The 23,627-nt window shown below is 44.7% G+C and overlaps 1 protein-coding gene across 1 annotated transcript in view; it reads right to left on the bottom strand.

The window, feature by feature from the left end:
• gfra2b (GDNF family receptor alpha 2b) overlaps positions 1-23,627 on the bottom strand; it is a 188,506-nt gene that overhangs the window by 63,843 nt on the left and 101,036 nt on the right. The window contains exons 4-5 of the mRNA XM_033647315.2: positions 17,894-18,093; positions 15,125-15,312 (exon numbers count right to left, since the gene is read on the bottom strand). Coding sequence (XP_033503206.1) covers positions 15,125-15,312; positions 17,894-18,093 — 388 coding nt within the window. The remainder of the gene's footprint in view (positions 1-15,124; positions 15,313-17,893; positions 18,094-23,627) is intronic.

Here is a 23,627-nt window from a genome sequence, read left to right as displayed (position 1 = left end):
ACTAAGTACTGGGGAGCCAGACCATTCAATATCTTAAAAACAAACATCAAAATCTTAAAGTCAATCCTGCAGCGGACAGGAAGCCAATGCAAAGAGGCCAGAAACGGTGTGATGTGGTCACGTTTTTTCGTGCTGGTCAAAAGGCGAGCAGCAGCATTTTGCACTAGCTGCAGACGCCGCAAAGAACGTTTATCTAAGCCCACATACAGAGAGTTGCAGTAATCAAGCCTAGACGTAATGGATGGATGGATAACTCTCTCCAAGTCTTTGGGTGAGAGATAGGGCTTTACTTTGGCGAGCAGGCGAAGCTGAAAGAAAGCACCTTTGACCACAGAACCAATTTGCCTGTCAAACTTAAAAGCACTATCAAAAGTGACACCAAGGCTTTTAATAAAAGAACAGTTTTTGGAAGCCAAGGGGCCCAGAGCACCAACAGAGTCATTTACACATTCCGGATATCCAAATACAATAACCTCAGTCTTATTATCATTTAGATTCAGGAAATTTAGGCCCATCCAAGTTTTTATGTCATTAAGACAAGCTGACAGAGGCTGCAGAGAGTCGTTACATTTTAATTTTAAAGGAAGGTACACTTGGACATCATCTGCAAAGCAATGAAAAGAAACATTATGCTTATGGAGAATGGAACCTAGGGGCAGCATATATAAAGAAAACAATAAAGGGCCCAAAATGGAGCCTTGGGGGACCCCACAGGTAAGAGGGGCCACATTTGAGGAGAATTCACCCAGATGGACAGAGAAACTCCTGTCGGTTAGGTACGACTGTAGCAACTTGAGGGCAGCACCTTTAATGCCTGCACAGTGATCTAGGCGTGATAAGAGAGTCCTATGATCAACAGTATCAAAGGCAGCTGTCAAATCTAAGGTCACCAGGATAGCGGCACATCCTGAGTCCACAGTTAAGACAAGATCATTAAACACTCTTAAAAGAGCAGTTTCGGTACTGTGACCAGACCTAAAACCAGATTGAAACTTCTCATAGATATCATTTTGTACTAAAAATAATTGCAACTGTACAGCAATTACTTTCTCTAACACTTTGGACAGGAAGGGTAATTTGGAGATGGGCCTGAAGTTGGAGAGAACAGAGGGGTCCAGGCTGGGCTTTTTAATGAGTGGCTGCACTATAGCATGTTTAAAAGGGGCAGGAAAACACCCTGAACTAAAACAGTTATGAATCAGAACAAGAATAAAAGATCCAACTGAATCAAAAACCTCTTTAAAAAGGTGCGAGGGAATACTGTCTGAGAGGCAGTTTGTGGGTCGCATCCCACGAACTATATCTGACAGAGAGGACAGTGCAACCTGATCTCACAGAAATACGTGAAATGACCACGACCTCTTAACACTGCATTCCGTGGTGTCAGCATGTAATGGGTTGAAATTACGTGCCGGTACCACGAAAACAATGCCAATGTAAAGTCAATTAGGATCCTCTCCCGTGGTGGACACACGGATTCCCTGATTCAATCACGTCACGTCAACCTCGTTTTCCTCAATGATATCTTTAACATTCCTGTACACACACAAAAACGCGGACGTGTCCTTGATAACTCAACAATATGACAGGTTAATGTCAAGGCCATAAAATAAAATAAATGTATTTTGCCAGCTTTTGATAGCGTAGGGCTTTAAGAGCATTGTGCTGTGGGCGGATGGGGCGCGTTCCACTACTGTTTTGTAGCTGCTGTCTGCCGTCTGTGGGCTTCATTCCATTTCAGATTGCCATCCGTCTGCCGTAACTGAATCCAAACGCCACAAATAAATAAATAAATAAGAAGATAAAAATAAGGCTGAGCACGGAAGAACCAGAGAGGAAACACCATCACATGGAGCCGTCTGCCCTGCGGCAACCCGGCCAACCCTCCACTCCACCAGGGGAGAGTGGACCCCAAGCCAGCGCCACAGAACCAGCGGCTGCCCCGCTGGTTATACCTCCGACCGTGGCAGCTGTCACACAAACCGCTGCTGAAAATTATATATTTTGATACAGGTAGGCTATATACATATTGCAAAACTCTGTGAAAGTACACCAACGCATATTTTCGTTTCCAAATATTTATTTGAAAACGAAACCATTCATACGGTCAATATAAAACATTTTGTTAGTAATAAAAAACAAATGTTATCTCAATGTGACCACGCCAGCCGGCGGGACTGTGGCTGAACCACTTCCAATGTTCATTCATTCATTCATTCATTCATTCAATCGCGTGTTCAATGTGTGTGTGTGTGTGTGTGTGTGTGTGTGTGTGTGTGTCAGAGAGGAGTATCAATAAAAAAAAGTAATTATTTCGGTGTTTATTTCTTTTATTCTTCCATTTTTTTTAATTAAAATGTGTAATATAGCCAACAATATTATAGACCAAATGTTAATCTAATTATTATTGTAGAATGTATTTAGCAAATCACCACTCTCAATTGGAGACAGCAGCAAAAAAAAAAAAGGCATTATAAAAAGCCGACAAATAGTGTTAATTAATTGACGTGAGACACTGAAGAGGTTGTCTCCTATAGTCTGTAATTTTTTTTTTTTTTTATCATAACTTCTCGGAAATTACTCAAAAGTAGAACCTGCTAAAAGTAAATACAATAATAGGCTAAATAGTATCTAAGCAATAATAAAGTGTCTAAACAATAATAAATATTATCTAAGTTATCTATTAGGCTACCATTCCACTCTGTAAATAGATTTTAACATTTCAATATGATTTTAATATTATTTTTGCTTATTTCATTATTGTCATTATTGGTTTTACTTTTTAGTAGTATTGTATTGTCTGAGGATGACTCATTTTAGTAACTATCTACAGTAAAAAAGAAACAAACAAAACTCATTTTATACACGGGGCCTTCAAAGTGCTCTCTGAAACTACACCTGGCATGGCTTGTGTCCAAAAAATGAAAAATCTAAACTTTGTCGTAGAGCTAAACCAAATACATCATTGGAAAGGTCTCGACCTGGAGAGTGACATATGTCAGTATGAAGATTCTACATGGCTCCTGCTTTCAGCCATTGACCTTTGAACCTTGATCTCAGTGCATGTTTGAGGGCTTATAACTCAGCAACTAAAGGGGGTACAGACATGGGACCAACTGTTATAGAGAGCTCTTGACCTCAGCTATCATGTGAGTGTAGTCAACAACTGAGGGTGCTGTCAGATATGGGTAAAATATGGATAAAATTAATTTTCACCCATTTAGAAATTAGATATTTAAAATGATGGTTCATTTCAGATATTTTAGCAAGTTCTCTAGAAACGACGTTTTTGTGATTGAATATTTGAATAGGCTATAACAAATATCTAGAACAGCCGAACTATCACGTTATTATCATTATTATTATTATTGGTGGGAAATTATAACAGGGGAATGTATTTGCCGTTTTAATATCAAGGACACTTCCGTGTTTTTGTGTGTGTACAGGAATGTTAAAGATATCATTGAGGAAAACGAGGTTGACGTGACGTGATTGAATCAGGGAATCCGTGTGTCCACCACGGGAGAGGATCCTAATTGACTTTACATTGGCATTGTTTTCCTGGTGGCAGCACGTAATTTCAACCCATTACGTGCTGCCACCACGGAATGCGGTGTTAAGAGGTCGTGGTCATTTCACGTATTTCTGTGAGATCAGGTTGGGACAGTGATATAGGCTCAAACTGGTCAAAAACAGCTGGGCACATGGGAGGGTCAGAGGGATCAGGCTCAGCAAGACAAGGTACAGAATGAAGAGCAGAGATTTTCTCGACAAAAAAGTTGAGGAAATCATTACAGAGAGCAGGAGTTGGAACAATGGGAGCAGTATCACGTGGGTTAACAAGAGAATCTAAAACATTAAACAGAACCTTTGGTTTATCAATGTTGTTTGAGACAAGGTGCGAGATGTAAGCAGTTTTAGCAGCTTTCACTGCTTTCTGATACTCCAATAAGCACTCCCGTAGAATCCCAACGGAGACATGCAATTTGTCCTTCTTCCACCTTCTCTCAGCACGCCTACAAGAGCGTCTGAGAGCACGTATAGAGTCATTTATCCATGGTTCAGAAATTGCCTTAGGGCGTTTGATGCTTAAGGGAGCGATGGCGTCCAAAATGCTAGTGCATGTGGAGTTAAAAAGAGCAACAAGCTCTTCAGCACTAAGGGCACCATACCCCTCCACAGTAGAATGCATATAACCATTAAAAGCTGTAGAAAATTGCAACGTAGTGCTGGAATTTGTAGCACGAAAACAGCGTGCAGGTGGACGAGCAGCGACAACAGAGCAGGGGACAGTAGCAGAAAATATAACAGGAAAGTGATCAGAAATACAAGCACTATTACAAATTTCACTGACACAGATAGACAAACCATGAGACAGCACTAGGTCAAGTGTATGCCCCTTATCATGCGTCGGGCCAGAGACCCACTGTGTGAGATTAAAGGAGTCGATCAGTGACAAGAAGTCTTTGACCAGAGAACTGGTTTCGCAGCACACATGAACGTTCAGGTCACCGGAAATTAAGAAGTGATCAAAATCCACCATAATTCCTGACAGAAAGTTTTCAAAATCCTGAATAAAATTCTTATTGTATTTGGGTGGACGATATACCACCGCACACAGCAAGGGAGAAGAGGAATTCAGTTTAAAAAGCTGCAGCTCAAAGCTGGAGTAAGTGACAGATGGTATCTGCTGACAGTGAAAGCTGGATTTGAAAACACAGGCTAGTCCTCCACCCTTGCCGGTGGTCCGAGGGGAGCTGAGAAATGTACAGTCAGGAGGGAGAAGTTCTGAAAACGGTGTGGACTCACCAGTATGCAGCCAGGTTTCCGAATGGGAAACAAAGTCCAGTGTTCGCTTAGCTGGGCGTAACTTAGCTGGGCGATGTCCGTTGATAGCTGCCTCCGTGAGAAGAGAACAGAAGGAAGGGAGGGGGGTATCACTGTCCGAGGGCTGCCGTAGAATGGCAACCAGGATGTCAGCCGACCAACACTCGCTACCCGCTCCCTGGTTGCGGCGATTTGCGATGCTGGCCAGCTAGGAATGAACTAGCAGCCAGTACAGTACAGTCCTCTCTGGTGTAGCTAACATTTAGCCGTGTTACTTACTGATCCATTAGAAAGAAAGCTAGCTGGACATGGGTTTTGAAGCCTCTTTGGTCAAGGAGCTCCCTCCATCTCTTGAACGCCTGACTGAGGTTTACTCTTGTTTTTCCTCTTCTTTTATCACTCTCCTTTTTGCTCTTCTTTGCCTCCTCACACAGAGGAGCTCCTTTTCTTTTGCTAGGCCGTTTTTCACTTGTCTCCAAACTTTGTCCGTCTGCCATTGTGCTCGTGACTCAACTATCTCATGCCCAACTCCTCATAAGGACCAGCTCCAGTCCCTGATTGGCTGCAATACATGACGCGTTTCCTGCCGTAAAGCAGATTTTTTCTGCGAAATTTTGTCCCCGGTGGCAGAAGCTTATTGCAAAGATTGCAAAGCCACTAAGTAACCTATGTAAACACTGATAGTCTGATTTTACTGTGGACACTACCCTGTGCAACACACATTATTTTCATCATGATATATTTAGGAAAAGATGCTGTCTGTTGCCTCTTTAAGTTAATCACACATTCACTGCGCTCGGCGCTCTGCTGCTCCGTCTCCACAGACAGAGTGTCCAGAGTGCGCTCTGGACACTCTGAGAGTGCGCTGCTCTGGATAACCCAACGCTACATTCAGACAGCGCTCCAAATTTATCAACGCTCCAGTTTGTGTCAGAGTGCGCTCTCACTCAGTGGATGGATGATGTCACAGGAAGCCAATCTTACAAAGGAGGACCACACTTGTTTGTTTTGCTATGGAAGCTAACGTTAGCTAATGTGCTAAAAAGTTAGCGTTGCAGAGAAATCCAATATTCCTCTTAATCCCTCCCCAGTTTCTGATGAGGTGGACATGATAACCCTTAATACACATAACCTTATTCATCCCTACAACAGGAAATACTTTGTCCCTAACCTGATATGAAGTGTGCGCTGCACATGTGAGCATTTTTGATGATGGCCTCCGTCCAGTCCTTTGGTCTTATCACATTTAACCATAGTTGTCTTTGTTTTTGTTGACGGGCAGTGGCGGCTGGTTTTGAGCCATGACTCCTTCTATTCTGGCTCCCAATAACACAACAAGACAAACACATTTTAACACTCCTGTGGAGCCTACAGCCCTGTGGGGGAGAGGCAGCTGCACCTCCAGCTGATAACATGATGTCATCGTGACGTCAGCCCCTTGTAGGGCCGGATGTGGCCCACGAGCTGACGCCTCCCTTCACAAACCAGCTACTAACATTTCCTCACTGAGAGGTGTGATCGAGCTCTTAACTGAAATGCTAATAGATTTCCTTTTTTTTTTTTTTTTTTTTTAATGAGAGCGTCGGTTCAAAAAGCTTTCAGCGCTCCCCGTAGGTCTCTCATGCATTACTTGTGGCAAAGACCATATTTAATTACTGTGTGTGTCAATCAGAGCGCTCCCCGAGCACTCACTTCTTCCTGCCTACTCCCGTCCACAGTGGGAAACGACCACCCTCCCGTCCCCTGCGTCCCTCCAGAGGCTGCGGAGACCCAGAGGACCTGCAGGATTCTGATTATGCAGCTCTCTGCTCTCCATCTGAGGTTAATGGAGGCTAAAACCAAAAGCTTACTTTGGATTCCTTTTTACAGGAAATCAAACATGCTCTATAATGTCGGAGGGAAGCACTGAGCTGAGTGTGTTGTTGACTAACTGAGGGTGGATAAATAGTTGTAAGGTTTGTGGGAAGGAGCTCATTAGGGTCTTTGCGTGCTTGGTGGTCTGCAGGGTTGTGTGCACATATTGATTCATCTCCTCTCTCCTGAAAGACACACATGTTCGCTCACAGAGACTCAGAGCAACATGAACATAGCGGCAGCAAACACAAAGCCTGAATGTGTGTGTGTGTGTGTGTGTGTGTGTGTGTGTGTGTGTGTGTGTGAGGCTCATTATCTAAAGGCAGCTCCTTCAGGACCGTCTTATCCTGCTTTCTGCCTCCTTTGTGCTGAGACAGGAGGCTAAGATCTCTGAGACTCACACAGGTCCAGAGGATTCTGGCTTTGACTCACTGTGTCATTGTGAGCATGTTAGCGTTTAGACGTTCAGCCTCACACAGCTGCTCGCATGACTTCACACTCCTGAGGCTTTCACACACTGCGGGTGTTTGTTTTCTGTCATAAAACTTGCATCTGAATATATTTCCAACTGTTGCTTGTGTCCGGAGTGCTTCCACAAAGACCGTGAATATTACACAGCAAAAAAAGAGGGACAGGTAGTTGGAACAAGGTGGATTTTTCCGCATGAATAAAGGCAGACCAAAGGAATGACATCGTGGATACAACCAGTGAAAATGAGTTTCCTCCGTAGGGTGTCTGGGCTCAGCCTTAAGGCCCTGACACACCAAGCCCACAGTCGGCCGTCGACCAAAGTCAGGCTGTCGGTGAGCGTCTGTCAGCCTAGTTTTTGCGGTGTGTCCCGCACCGTCGGCACTTCGGCGTTAGCGGCTTTTCGGCCAATTGAGCATGTTGAATCGGCGGCGGAGCTTGTCGGTGAGAGAGATCACTCTGATTGGCTGTTCAGGTTTTATTTCCTCGCCCCTGTAGCGAGTGAATCTGCCTGTAGTGAAACCGGGGCTAACCGGTGCTTCCTCCTCAGGCTCCACTTCACTCAGCTGCCCCACAGACCCGCTGCTTCTTCACACTTTAACCTGAATAACGCTGGGAGCGGCTAGCGGAGCATTAGCCGCAACATGACCGGAGGGAAGCACAGCCAGTTAGCCTCCGCTAGTCTCTGAGCTAGCCCCGGCTCTCCGTTTGGATCCAACCGGAGCACCGAGCCCTGGTTTGTTATTCAGGTTAAAGTGTGAAGAAGCAGCGGGTTTATCGGGCAGCTGAGTGAAGTGGAGCCTGAGGAGGAAACACCGGGACCGTCTGGATGTAATAGTCCGTGGAGGTGCTGCGGTGCTCGGCTGCACAGATAGGAAACCCCTCGGCTGACAGGATGTACCACTCTCTCACTCCGCTCTCTCTCACGCAGGCGCAGAACGTACGTGCTACTTGGCCGTCGGATGTAGTCCGTGTAGCGTGTTCAAATGCAACTGACACAGGGCGACGTGAGTTACAGTTGGCTTTCGTCGCCACTAGTTCTTTGATGTCGGTTTGGTGTGTCCGCACCTTTAGAGATAGGGGGAGGAGCTCGGAGTACAGCCGCTGCTCCTTGGTGTCGAAAGGTCTGATCAGGATCCCCCTCGGCGCCTCCGGTTAGAGGTGTTCCAGGCATGTCGAACAGGCAGGAGGCCCCAGGGCAGGGTTGGGAGAGAGTTACTGCCTCAAGCGAGGGAGTTCAAGCGTCTCCAAGTAAACTAAACTAAAAAGCTGCAGGAAGTGCAGTGACAGGTTGCTACAAAAGCAGCTGGAGACAAACACCATCCACCGTCCCTCCACCTCCTGATGACAGTCAGCTCATTCACTGTGTCACTTTAGAAACGGTTTACAGAAACGTTCACTGCCAACAATTTCTTCTGGCGATTCGACCGCTTCCTGTTGTGAATTTGCATCCCTGCCCGTATGGAAAGTTTGGATGTGAAATATTTTGCATTTTCATGTTGTTTACTTGTTACGGTGTGTAAAGGACTTAGTTCTGACAGCTGCAAATTTGAATTTAAAACAAAGGGAAGACGAACCTTCAGCCACACAGTGTTTGATTAAACAGGCTCGCTGTTTCCTGTTTCTTCATCTGAAGGACAGACATGAGTCACTGAGGAGAAATCACAACTGACTCACTGAGAGCAGGCAGACGACAGGATGAAGAGTTGCCACAGCTCCATTTTGTTGTTGGTATTTTGAAGGATAAAAAAGGTTAAAAATCAAATTTCAAAAATCTGTTTTGCCAAAGAAAAAAAAAAATCTGGGTGAGAATCAGATTTTAAAAATGCAAAACACACTGTCGATGAAGCATTTGTTGTGTTGTGGATTATTCTAAGCGGCTCTGGTGCATAATGAGCAGCTCGTTTTCATTTTCTATTTCTGGACACATTTCCTGAACCGTGCGTGTCACACTCCATTTATTGTTTTACAGCCACAAACAACAACATCTGTATGTTTAGGATCATAAAATCTGATTCAAATGATCCTCTCCTTGAATCGTGGTATTTTTGGTGCAAACCGTGAAAATGCTGAGTTTTAAACGTCCTGTGTGTGAGCGTGCAGCATCACAGCGGCAAAGCAACAGGCAGCTAAGCCTCAGAAAGCCGGAGTGATGGGAGGGAATCACCTTACAGAAGCTCAGCCTCGTCCAGGCTTCACTTCACTCACTCTCCGCTCACTCTTTGTTGTCTGGAGCCAGACGCAGCTCACGGAGCAGGCAGGGTTTGTTGTTTACATGTGTCAGTGTTTACCAGTTTATCTCGGAGAGACTCAGCCCAACGAAACCCACTGGCAGACTCCAGATCAGATTTAAAATGACAACACTCTGGCTCTAACGTCACAAACGAAGCACAAAGTTGAGACAGAGTTATAAATATTATTCAAAATAACCAATTAAATGAGAAACGAGACAAACATCAGTCTGCTCTGCAAAATATCATCATTGTATTTTCTCAACAAATAAACAAAATAATAAATGCTCAGGAAAAAAATCACACTGAGCCCTGATCTCCTTAATCTGTGCAGCCTTAATGCACTTATACTAGCAATGTACTCAGGATGCTAATTGTGTATCATTAGTGCCAATAAAGTTGCACTCTAAGTGTCCTTGGCTGTTCTGTATTGAGACAGCATTAATATGTATTTAAACATCTGAAGTACAACTTATTACCTTAAAAAATATACTTTAATCCAACTTTAGTTCAACAGGAAGATTTTTTATTATATTTAAGCGCACTTGAAAGTCATTATTAGGCGGCACGGTGGTGCAGTGGTTAGCACTGTGGCCTCACAGCAAGAGGGTTCCTGGTTGGAACCCAGGGTGGAGGAGCCCTTCTGTGCAGAGTTTACATGTTCTCCCTGTGTCAGCGTGGGTTTCCTCCAGGTGCTCTGACATGTTCTCCCTGTGTCAGCGTGGGTTTCCTCCAGGTGCTCTGACATGTTCTCCCTGTGTCAGCGTGGGTTTCCTCCAGGTGCTCTGACATGTTCTCCCTGTGTCAGCGTGGGTTTCCTCCAGGTGCTCTGACATGTTCTCCCTGTGTCAGCGTGGGTTTCCTACAGGTGCTCTGACATGTTCTCCCTGTGTCAGCGTGGGTTTCCTACAGGTGCTCCGACATGTTCTCCCTGTGTCAGCGTGGGTTTCCTACAGGTGCTCCGACATGTTCTCCCTGTGTCAGCGTGGGTTTCCTCCAGGTGCTCCGACATGTTCTCCCTGTGTCAGCGTGGGTTTCCTACAGGTGCTCTGACATGTTCTCCCTGTGTCAGCGTGGGTTTCCTCCAGGTGCTCCCACATGTTCTCCCTGTGTCAGCGTGGGTTTCCTACAGGTGCTCCGACATGTTCTCCCTGTGTCAGCGTGGGTTTCCTCCAGGTGCTCCGACATGTTCTCCCTGTGTCAGCGTGGGTTTCCTCCAGGTGCTCTGACATGTTCTACCTGTGTCAGCGTGGGTTTCCTACAGGTGCTCTGACATGTTCTACCTGTGTCAGTGTGGGTTTCCTCCAGGTGCTCTGACATGTTCTCCCTGTGTCAGTGTGGGTTTCCTCCAGGTGCTCTGACATGTTCTCCCTGTGTCAGCGTGGGTTTCCTACAGGTGCTCTGACATGTTCTCCCTGTGTCAGTGTGGGTTTCCTCCAGGTGCTCTGACATGTTCTCCCTGTGTCAGCGTGGGTTTCCTACAGGTGCTCCGACATGTTCTCCCTGTGTCAGCGTGGGTTTCCTCCAGGTGCTCTGACATGTTCTCCCTGTGTCAGTGTGGGTTTCCTCCAGGTGCTCCGACATGTTCTCCCTGTGTCAGCGTGGGTTTCCTCCAGGTGCTCTGACATGTTCTCCCTGTGTCAGTGTGGGTTTCCTCCAGGTGCTCTGACATGTTCTCCCTGTGTCAGTGTGGGTTTCCTCCAGGTGCTCTAACATGTTCTCCCTGTGTCAGCGTGGGTTTCCTCCAGGTGCTCTGACATGTTCTCCCTGTGTCAGCGTGGGTTTCCTCCAGGTGCTCTGACATGTTCTCCCTGTGTCAGCGTGGGTTTCCTCCAGGTGCTCTGACATTTTCTCCCTGTGTCAGCGTGGGTTTCCTCCAGGTGCTCTGACATGTTCTCCCTGTGTCAGCGTGGGTTTCCTCCAGGTGTTGTGAGTCTGGTGACCTGTCCAGGGTGAACCCCCCGCTGGGATAGGCTCCATCCCCCACAACCCCCAACAGGGTAAGCAGTTACAGGAAATGAATGAAATGAAAGTTATTACAAATCCCCAAAAATTATACTTAAAATGTATTTTCAAAACAGTTTTTTAAATTATAAATACATAAAGTGATTGTTTTCTGTCAGGAGAGCGGCACAAAAAGTCACAGGAGTGAAATTATAAATGTGTGGAGGATTTTTAAACTTTACTGCTTTACATAAATCCAGCTCTCACGGTGAAGCTGTGGGATGTTGCAGTAATTGCTGAAGTTCATATTGTAATTATTCACCGTTGTGGTTACTGAAACAGTGACTGCTCTGCACTGGTCATTATCACTGATAGAAACCATGAAAATAAGATGCACACTGCATGAAAACACAATTCCCTTTAAGATTATTCTGTCTGTAATTAAATGTCTCTGAAGGGTTTTAACCTCGACCAGGACTGAACACAGTTTGACCCCCCCCTCCACACACACACACACACACACACACATACACACACACACACACACACAGCACATCAGCTTCATGTGTTGATGAATATGTCAGAGTTCTGAAAAATATCAATTGAAGCAATCTCCTGCGCTGCTACAGAGAGAAACACACTGTTTTCTATCAAGGTGGGAGATGCTGTCAGAGGAATCAGCGTACGCTGGGAGGAAAAAAAAAGGACCATTATTCACATTTAGCTCTCTAATTGCTGAAGATGTTAGAGCTTTAGAAAAAGATGAGAGCGGAGTGGCGCTGTGACCTCAGCCTTGACCATGAGACTGAAAATACTGCAAGTGTGCAGCAGAGGAACAGCATCACACCTACGACTGACAGAGTGAATGGAAATGATCCGATGTAACCTGCAGACTGAGTGAATGAGACGACACTGCACGCAGAGCAGCTTCACTACACCCGTTAGGTTTCATTTCTTTGCTTGCTCGTCGCTCTGCCTGCTCCTTCCTGCTCAGTCCTGTTCCACAGCGTCAGTACGTCTGTCCACTGCAGGCCGGCAACTAACCAGTAGTTTCATTACTGATTTATCTGCTCGTTATTTTGTTGAATTAATCAACAATAATTTTCATGGTAACGTAGAATTTCCTTCGAAGTTCGTCTTCAGATGTTTCGTCCAGCCGGCGGTCCAAGCACAGAGAGGTTCACGTTAGTATCATATCAAACTTGAGTCACCGCCTTGCAGTTGTACGCCTCTGTGGCCCCGTCAGTTTGCAGTTTACATCCATGTCTGTCCAGACTCATGACAGCTGATGATGCTTCGAATATGGATGTTGCTGCAAAGCAGTTAAAAATTCTAAAACATGGATGCTTCATACACAGAAGATCTTTACAATCAGCACAGCTGCAAGATTAGAGTCAGCAATTCAGTATGTGAGGCCTCATTTACACCGCAAGTGATGCACAAGCGTAGCGGCAGCACACGTGTATTCACACCAAAACCAAACAGACATGTCACGCAGCGGCTGCTGCTGTCGTGTCAAAATACAAACCACACCTGAACAGTTGGTGGCGGTAGCGCACCATGTTTGCAAATCTCCAATAAACCCCAAAGAAGAAGAAGTGAGTTTGGACCCAAAGCCCAGGGTGGACAGGTTCACGTGCCAGTGATTATTCCAACGCTTGGAGAATTAATACTATTTAGCACTACAAATGGGTAAGTAGTCTTTGTCTGCTAATTACTAGCCTTAGTACAAAAAGCCCATTTGTCTCAGTGTTAGCCACATGTGCTTAGCTGTCACAAAACATACACAGCAAAACTGCATTAGCTACTTATGGTTATCAAAGCCAATTGCGGTGGCGACCGCTGCCCATGCCTTCTCCTTCCTTTGACTGTCTTTATACAATGGATGTCGGACATCATGAAGGTCAACATGCTTTTTGACCGCCTCGATCAATCTGTAGTCGTCCATCTCCATAACATGAAACATGTTGCTGTCAGGTCTCATTTGGTCAAGGGGGAGATGTCTGTGGTGGCTGAGAGAGGTCACAACACATGCAAACTCGTGTTTGCGTGTAGTTTGCGTGTGTTGTGACCTCTCTTGGCCACTGTGGATGTCAATTTTTTGTTGACTACAGTGACCATTCGCTCGCGCAAAAAATCGTCATCTCATCTATTTTCGAGCTTGCTGGCGAAAGCAGCACGACTCAAGCAGCGCATAGAACAGATGCGTTGTGAATGCTCTAGCTTGTTAACATGCTTGCCAAAATGAAAACGTGAGCACACAGCAACCGTTTACGAGCGCTACGCGAACACATCACTTGAGATGTAAATGAGGCCTAAGGGTTGAAACAGTTAGATAAAAGTAATAGTGACAGTAAGTAAGTAAATATTGCAATAGCAATAGTTAGCTGAAAGTAAAGGCTAACGGTTGAAACAGTTAGCTAAAAAGATCTGATAAACTGTCAAAATAGCATTAGTTAGCTAAAGGTAAAGTTATTAAACGGTCAAAACAACATTAGTTAGCTATAAATAACTGCTAAACTGTTGAAATAGCATTAGTTAGCTATAAGTGATGGAGCAAAAGATTGAAACATATCGCTAGCTAAAAGTAATTCATAAACAGTTCATATTGGATTAGTTAGCTGATAAGTAGCTAGTTGAAATAGAATTAGTTAGCTAAAAGTAATGGCTATCGGTTGAAACAGTTAACTAGTAACATCTAATAACTTGTCTGCATTGGTTAGCTTAAACAGTTCAAACAGCATTAGCTAGCTAATGGAACAAAAGGTTGAAACAGATAGCTTGAAGAAAGTGTTGCAGGTAGCATTGGTTAGCTAAAGGTAATTGATTAACAGTTGATATAAGGCTAGTTAGCAGCTAAACAGTTGAAATAGCATTAGTTAGCTAATGGATAATAGTTGAAATTGTTAGCTAATAGTTCTGATAAACAGTTGAAAGAGTTAGCTTAAAAAAATAAAGTGTTGAAACATACATATTCCTTTGTGTCTACGTTAATCTAACATAGCCCGAGGAACTTTAAAATGTTTGCATTATTATTATTAGCAAGGATAAATTACATTTATGGGTTTTTTCTGCATGTTGCTTTTTTACTTTAAACAGCTGCAGTTTGCAAAGCATTCTAGGAATTTTCTCTTACCACTCCATTTGGAGGGCCACCCAGAGGGCTGGATGACCACTAGCCGTCAATCCCCAAAAGACACGGGATACACTATCCTACGCAGCAGCACTAAAAATGGAATGGCCAAGGGGGTGACTTGGGATTGAGCCCATTAACACACACTACCCACGTTGTTCTGACGCAGAGCTGGTTGAAAATCAGAGACATATCCCTATAATTAAGTTTTGAGCCTTTCCTCCCTCAGTAACCCTCTTTTGAACTTCCCCTCTCTGTTCTTTAACTCAGAAACTGTCTTCCTGCCTTCATCACTGTATTCAACATATATTCATCCAGAGAAAGCTAACCAATCAGGCGTGTGCTTTTCACCAGCACTGCTGCCTTTTCAAGGGCACCCCAACCGTAGTCACCGAGGGAGGAGGGCGGGGGTGTAACTCACTCACTTCCCCCACTTCAGGCTCCTCTAACCTTTGAAGCCAGTAGTTATCAATCAAACTCGCAATTTTGACCCAAGAGTGTTCTCGATTTCTTTCCAATTAAACCCTCCAGCAGCTGATTTCACTGATTAGTTCCTCCTCTCGCCTGATCATAATCAGCGAAACACGCTGCATCCAGCCTTCGTGCATGTGAATGGAAAACCGGCAGGTCACGCTCACACCTGATTGGCTGCTGGAGGCTGTCTCACCTGCAGAGAGCGTCGGAGCGGCAGATGCGTCGGAGCTCCAGGCAGGTGGGCTTGTGCCTCTCCTGGTGGGAGCAGGAGGGGACGATGGTGCGGCGGCGGCGCTCGGCACACGCCTGGTCCGGGCAGGAGCAGAACAGCAGAGGGTAGCTCAGCTCCCATGAGACCCGCTCGAAGAACTGACGCAGGGCCTGAGAGACACAGAGTGAGGAGTGAATCATCATCTTTGTATCATTTATATTACTAGATAGTTAAATATTCTCTATCCAGGAGCGGAGCAGAGGTCAGATCTTCAACAGCCTTGTATTCCACAGGACGGTTACATAACAGTGAAATTACATTTAGCTGTTAGCAGCTTAACGTTTAGTCAGTAGAAATGAGGAAAGGGAGCAGGAAATGAAATATTAATAACCTTTTAGTCTTAAATAAGCTTTTAGTTTTAACAGATCCAGCAACGTGCAGGATGTTATTTCACCGTGCACAGCTCTGTCTCATGATCTCACCACTGGAGAAAAGGTCAGAAATCAGTTGGTAGAGTAGGTGCTTTTTTTTCTACTCCGATATTTGTGACTTGCAGGAGTGCACTTCAACATCATCAGTGAAGTAAAAGCTAAAAGGTGATACCACCTGCTGCACACTTCACTGATTAACGTATAATGGAGCTGGAGTGATTGACGGTTGTATTTTTGTATTCTTCAGATTCTGAATGGCCGCATTATGGAGAGGTATATTTTACCCTGATGGGGAAATTCAGTAAGTACCACATGACATGTGAAGCCCTGTGTACGTCTGTTTACGTTCTCTCCAACACATTCTTACAGCTCAGCCTTTAGTGACACTAAATATCCACACAGCTTCATTTTATTGTACAACTAGAACAGCCGCTTTGTGGTTGTATGCCTCCGCAAATCAGCCAAGTTTCCCTAAAGCCCAGTTCAGACCAAAACGTTGTAAAATGCTGCCAGTTCACACCAACTAGATGAGACGGCGTATCATCTCTAGTCAACGACTCTCTGTGCTTCTGATCTGTAACGTCGACAGGAAGTGACCACCATGAGACGGCGTATCATCTCTAGTCAACAACTCTCTGTGCTTCTGATCTGTAACGTCGACAGGAAGTGACCGCCATGAGACGGCGTATCATCTCTAGTCAACGACTCTCTGTGCTTCTGATCTGTAACGTCGACAGGAAGTGACCACCATGAGACGGCGTATCATCTCTAGTCAACAACTCTCTGTGCTTCTGATCTGTAACGTCGACAGGAAGTGACCACCATGAGACGGCGTATCATCTCTAGTCAACGGCTCGTGAGGACAGAAACAGAGGGCTCTGTGGGGACGGAACACCTGCTGCAGCAAGCCAACACGCCGTCTGTGGCCATTTTGACTTGACCAGCAGACTTCACTACAAGCTGATTGGCTGTTGAAACAGGTGACGTGCTTTAAAACCAGCCGTCGGCCATTTGACCAGCTGAGTGTCAGGTGACACCATCAGCCGGCTTGAGTCGAGCTCGGACGGCCAGTTCACACCGCTGACACTTTTCTGTCAACGGTTTTGTCTCGTCGAGAATCTTTGGTCTGAACTTGACAGTTTGTATCCGTGTCTGTAAAAACATGGATGTTTTACAACAGAAGATCTTTACAATCATAACTGTTTCAAGATTTCAAGCCTCCGTGATTCACCAGCAAACCACCAGGCCATCCGTCCCAGGAGCCGGGTGGTTTGCTGGTGAATTTACGGAGTCGAGGATGAAGTTGTTGGAAGGTAAAACTACAAATGACGGACATTTGCCAAGGATTAGCAAGCTAAAGACTATCTCCAAAAGTGCAGCTGCAGGGTACCGGTAAGCTTCACTGTGTCATCTTCGAAGTGTTGTTTTATTTATTTCATAGGCAGCGAGTAACAGCCAGTCAGGTCGCGTCATGGCTTCACTATCCTAGGAAACACAGATTAGCTCCCTGGGACTACGAGATGCTGGAAGTTTCAAGCCTTCCTTTTTTTAGCACGACTTGCAGTGACAGCTGATGGCAGTCAACAGTATCACCCACCTGCAGAGCCATAGAGCCACTGTAGACATACACCTGTGCGAGATCGAGAGGGGTTGGTATCGGTCAATCATTTTTTAATGTGACCAATCAGATGCTCACAATCCTATATCAGTCAATCACTTCACAGTAGTGGGAGTAGTCAACATTTCTACTAGCTAGCTATCCTAGTGCTAGCTAGCATCTTCACATCAAATCCACGCTGACACAGGAGAACATGCAAATTCCACACACAAGGGCTCCCCACCCTGGGTTCAAACCAGGAACCCTCTTGCTGTGAGGCAACAATGCTAACCACTGCATCACTGTGCCGCCCATTTCAAAGTATCAACAGACGGAGGTGTTTTTAATCAACATATTAAAGTGAAGTAGAAAACTTTTCAGCGAGCTAACACTGCAGCCAGAAACAAGTATCTATGCTCCATCGTCCGATAATCTAAACAAAGAACACGTCTCCTTGGAGCGATCCTCCTAAAATGAGCGGTGGTGAAAGGTGCTATATTCTCTACTGATCTGGTTTTAACAACAATGATCCAAAATATGTATTTAGCAATCTCGGTCCGTACAACATAAAACGGTCTGGTACTCATTCACATCTAAAACGGCGGCTCTCCGACTCTGCAAGAGTAATATTAGGTGATACTGATGTTCTGTCAGTAAACAGGTGCATTCCTAATTTAACATTAAACCAAACATTGAATTATTAGACAATAATTCTGCCCCCACCTTCTGACATCTTTTCCGGCTGCACGGCTCCTGATTGGCCAGAGAGGGCTGAGGGGGTGTGGCCTTGCTGCAGATGGAGTTATAGGCAGATCGTAGGCGTTTACACGTTTCGTTAAGGTTACAGGCCTTCGCCGCATCCAGACAGGGGTTACAGGGTTTCCCGGCCTCAGAGCAGGGGCTCATCTTGGATAGAGACGAATCTGAACAGAAAGAGAAAATAAAAACACATTTCGAGTCATACACAGAATCCTCTGAGCTGCTTCAACACTGCTGTTTCTACAACTGATGTAAAAGTCATTTTGTGCTGAATAATAAAATCCATCTGTTGAGGGATAATTGAACATTTGCTGTGTGTGGACTCAGTGAGGTGACCCGGTACGCTGTGTTACTGCTGCTACAATCCCTCTGCAGCATACAGCTTCATCACTTTCTGTGGATGTTGTCAGATATTTTTATTTTATTTTAATCGATTTCTCACCAATCCCACACACTGTTTATAGCTCCAAGCCTTCATTAGCTGTGTGATTAACAGTGTGTCTTCTCCTCCCCTGTTTATTGAGAGGGTATCTGCTGATGTGGGTGATAAGCGACTGCACACAGCTGCCCTTGCAGGGACAAATAAAGTTTTGTAAAATTTAATTGAATCTGGAAACTGAATTTGAAAATCAATATGTATGGGAGTCAGGAGGGGAGGCTGCACGCTCTCCCAACATTATACTAAGTGACCTTTAAGACCTGTTTCTGAGATGAAAAATGAAGACTGATTTAAAAAATGGAGAAAAGTTTAAATCTGATATTAACAGTGGTATATGGGACTTTTTTGGCCTGGGTTTTGCCTCCCAGGTTATATACAGAGGTACTGCAGACACCTCTGCGTGTTTTTGGGGAAATTAATTATTCAGTCATCATCATTAATCATGACCTATAACTTTTAGTCACGGTGACCCTGAAACATATCTTTGGTCAGAGTTGCTTATAAGCCTTCATATGATATTAGTATTGTTGTTGTACTTAGAGTCACCAATTAACCTGCATGTCTTTGGACTGTGGGAGGAAACTGGAGCACCTGCAGGAAACTCAACTCAACTCAAACTTTATTTATAAAGCACATTTAAAACAACCAAGGTTGACCAAAGTGCTGAACAGGTCAATAGAAATAAACAAGCAAATACGATGAGGCACCCAATAGTACACCACAATAACAACCATAAGATACATAAAATACAATACAATAAAATAAAATAAAATACAAGGGTTATAAAATAAGATAAAATGTTTGGGTGTCCAGCTCAACCTGAGTTAAAAGCCTGAGAGAAGAGGTGGGTTTTAAGAAAAGACTTAAAAACCTCTAGGGTCTGGGCAGACCTAATGTGCAGGGGCAGGCTATTCCAGAGCCTCGGGGCAGCCGTCCCAAAGGCTCTGTCACCTCTGGTCTTCAGCCTAGTCCTAGGAGCAGCCAGTAATAGCTGACTGGCTGATCTCAAGGCTCTGGAGGGAGCATGACAGTGCAGGAGTTCAGTTAAATAAGGGGGTGCCAGCCCATTTAGGGCTTGAAAAACAATCAATAAAATCTTAAAATCAATTCTAAAACGCACTGGAAGCCAGTGGAGCGAGGCCAAGATTGGTGTGATGTGATCGCGTTTACGCTTTCCAGTGAGGAGGCGGGCTGCTGCATTCTGGACAAGCTGTAGACGGTGTAGCAGTGACTGGTCAATACCGACAAAGCGAGTTACAGTAGTCCAGACATGAGGTTATAAAAGCATAGATTACCCTCTCTAGATTTTGGGGGGAGAGATAGCCCTTTACTTTAGCTAAAAGCCTGAGTTGATAAAAGCTGGTTTGTATTACTGATCTAATTTGTTTATCGAATTTAAAAGCACTGTCAAAGGACACACCGAGATTTTTAACAGAGGAACGGATGTTAGGAGTGAAGGGGCCCAGAAAATCAGGGGTCACATCCAAACATAATGATCTCTGTTTTATCCTCATTGAGATTTAAAAAGTTAGTGTCCATCCAGGATTTGACATCTTTTAAACATTCTAGCAGTGGCTGTACAGAATCCTTGCTAATGGATTTAAGGGGCAGATAGATCTGTACATCATCTGCAAAACAGTGAAAAGGTATGTTGTGTCTCTTAAAAATCAACCCTAATGGCAGCATGTAGAGCAAGAAGAGGATGGGGCCCAAAATGGAGCCTTGGGGGACACCGGAGGTGAGAGGGGCCGTAGCTGAGTTGAATTGAGAAGCTCCGATCAGTGAGGTAGGACTGAAACCACAGAAGGGCAGTACCTGTGATACCTACCCACTGTTCCAAGCGAGACAGGAGGATCCTATCATCTACGGTATCAAAGGCTGCTGACAGGTCAAGCAGCACCAGAACAGCAGAGTTACATGAATCAACAGTTGACAAAAGATTGTTAAAAACCCTCAAAAGTGCTGTTTCAGTGCTGTGATGTGGTTTAAAGCCAGACTGGAACTTTTCATACATGTCATGGGCCACTAGGAATGATTGCAGCTGAGTAAAGACCACTGACACGCTGACACAGGGAGAACATGCAAACTCTGCACAGAAGGGATCAGAATAAAATTCTTTTGATTTTGAAAAAAAAAAGCTTTGAAAGGTTGCCATTGGAAGATATGTGACAGAGCCTGTTGGCGTTCCAAACTGGGCGCACATGTTGTACTCATGATTGGAGGAAAGTACACAGTAAAGTGCGAGACACTTTTATTTTGTAGCCAGCAAGGCAGCGAAACAAGCAGACCCAACAACACGGTGCAAGAAGACAAGAAAATATAGTTTATATTGGAAGAAGTGCGGTTTGTTTGACCACTGAAGTTAGCCTACAGTTAGCAGTGGACTGAAAATATTCTTTTGATTGGTGGATTCGTACAGACTGAAGGAACAGACTTCATGAGCGTTTCAAAGGTTGGCAGCCTCTTGTTTACTAGGCTGATAAATCTGAACTAATTATTTGGTTCTCATGGTTTCCATGAAATGAACTAAGTGACTGAATTGTGAAGAATCTAACTGAGCTAACGATGTGTAGCATGTCAATACTAACTGAGTTTTAAACATAGAATGTTATATTCTGATGATCGGTGCCACTCAGAACCAGCTCAGTGGCAATCCAGTTGGTTATGTCCCCTCTAACTGATTTCTGTTGGAGAGCAGGACTCTGTTTTCCCTGACACATCACCAGAGAACACTGTATCCACGGCTTCTACCCTTCTCCCGTCTAAAAACTTCCCACTTCCCAGAATTCCCACTTTTGTAATCTTGGTATTCCGATCTAACTGGGGAAGGGGGCCAGGAAGCAGTTGACCTTGAACTGCTTCTCCCACGTCTTCAAGTGGACGTTTGTGCCAAATTTGAAAACATTCCCTCAAGGTGTTCTTCAGATATTTTATTCACCAGAACAAGACGGATGAGTCGCAGTGACCTTTGACCTACGACCAAGAGTCCAAGTGGACATTTGTGCCAAATTTGAAAAAAATAAATAAAAAATCCTATCAATGTGTTTTTGAGATATCATGTTAACAAGAATGAGACAAATGATGTCACAGTGACCTTGACCTTTCACCGCTGAAATCGAATTAGTTTATGCTTGAGTCCAAGTGGACGTTTGTGCCAAATTTGAATTAAAAAAAATTAAAATAAATAAAAAATCCTATCAATGTGTTTTTGAGACATCATGTTAACAAGAATGAGACAGATGATGTCACAGTGACCTTGACCTTTGTCCGCCGAAATCGAATTAGTTTATGCTTGAGAACAAGTGTACGTTTGTGCCAAATTTGAAATAAATAAATAAAAAAATCCTATCAATGTGTTTTTGAGATATCATGTTAACAAGAACGAGACAGATGAAGTCGCAGTGACCTTTGACCTACGACCAAGAGTCCAAATAGACATTTGTGCCAAATATGAAAAAATAAATAAATAAAAAATATATAAAAAAATCCTATCAATGTGTTTTTGAGATATCATGTTAATAAGAACGAGACAGATGATGTCACAGTGACCTTGACCTTTCACCGCTGAAATCTAATTAGTTTATGCTTGAGTGGAAGTTCTTAAGATATTGCGTTCTTGAGAATGTTACAACCTGAAAACATAACACCTCTGGCCGCGGCTGTCGCCGGCATGGAGGCATAAAAACACTGCACAAAGTCAGACCGCCTTTTGATCTGTTCAGAGCACATTAACTGTTGATAACTGAATCATGTGTTCACATTAATATCCTTCCCTATTGTCATTCTGTCATCATTAATCAGGAGCATGAGCCTCAGTGTGTGTTTTATCAAATGGACTGTGGTCTGCAGTGCATTAGATTACATGTGGAATTCATTAGCATCTCATTACTTGTGCAGCATAGTCATTATATTTATGTAAAAGCATTCAGCAGGAGCTGTTAAATATAACAGATATGAGCCAAGACAGTAGTGCTGTGAGTCAGCTGATCCTGAGTCAGTGAGGCTGCGGTCATGTGATGGGAGTGTTTACAGGCTGGTGTCACTATGAGACAGTAAATTCTTAACTAGAGCTCAAGTGTGCTGTAATAAAGCAACGTGGGGCAGATGAAAGTGTGTAACAGAGTTCATTTGTTAAATCATCACAACAAGTCTGCTGAAGAGTTCAAGTGAGGGCCTGAGCAGAAGCCCCCTCTCCACCAAACCCTTTCAGTCCAGCACCTTTGGAACCAGCAGTGACCCTTCAGACATGGTCCCTAGACCCTCGGTCTGTTCAGACAGTCCTCTTAAATGTGGGCGGGGGTGGAAGGGGTCTGGTTTGGGAACCTCAGAATTTCATCTCTTTCATTTGCAGATGATGTGTTTCTGTTGGTTTCATCACACGGTGACGAAGCGGTCCGGATGAGACTCAGTACCTCCAAACCTGGGGTCATGGTGGATTGTTCCCTCTGGGTTGGGAGAGAGTTACTGCCTCACCGAGGGAGTTCAAGTATCTCGGGGTCTTGTTCACGAGTGAGGGTAGAATGGAGCCTGAGGTGGATTGGCTGTTTGGCGCAGCATCTGCAGTGATGTGGGCGCTGCGCCAGACCGTTGTGGTTCAGAGGGAGCTGAGCCGGAAGGCAAAGCTTTTGATTTCCTGGTCCATCTCCGTCCCAACCCTCACCTATGGTCATGAGCTCTGGGTAGTGACTGAAAGAATGAGGTCACAGATACAAGCGTCTGAAATGAGTTTCCTCTGTAGGGTGTCTGGGCTCAGCCTTAGAGATAGGGGGAGGAGTCAGACATCTGGAGGGAGCTCGGAGTAGAGCCGCTGCTCCTTCATGTTGAGGTGGTTCAACATCTGATCAGGAGGTGTTCTGGGCACGTCCCACTGGTAGGAGGCCCCGGGGCAGACCCAGAACACACTGGAGGGATTTTGTATCTCATCTGGCCTGGGAACACCTCGGGGTCCTCCAGGAGCTGGAATGGTGGGGAGAGGGACGTCTGGGGTGCTTTGCTCAGATTAGCGGATGAAAATTGATGAATGGAAATTTTGTTCCATTCTCTGAAACAATCAGGCATTACCATATGAACATATTGTCATTCATGTTTCATTTTACTGTCCTGCCACTCCGCCCGACTGTTTGTTTTGCGGCACTGTCCAGACGGTGTTTTCCGTCTGCCTGACTCCATTTCACGTCTCTACTCAGACAACGACATCAGTGATCAGATCTCTTTAAGCCCAGAGCGTGGGGAGAGTGCACGGCCAGTCTGACAGTTTTC

The sequence above is a fragment of the Epinephelus lanceolatus genome, chromosome 19, assembly GCF_041903045.1.
Source record: "Epinephelus lanceolatus isolate andai-2023 chromosome 19, ASM4190304v1, whole genome shotgun sequence".
Taxonomy (NCBI): Eukaryota; Metazoa; Chordata; class Actinopteri; order Perciformes; family Serranidae; genus Epinephelus; species Epinephelus lanceolatus.
This window is presented reverse-complemented; position numbering and strand designations above follow the sequence as displayed.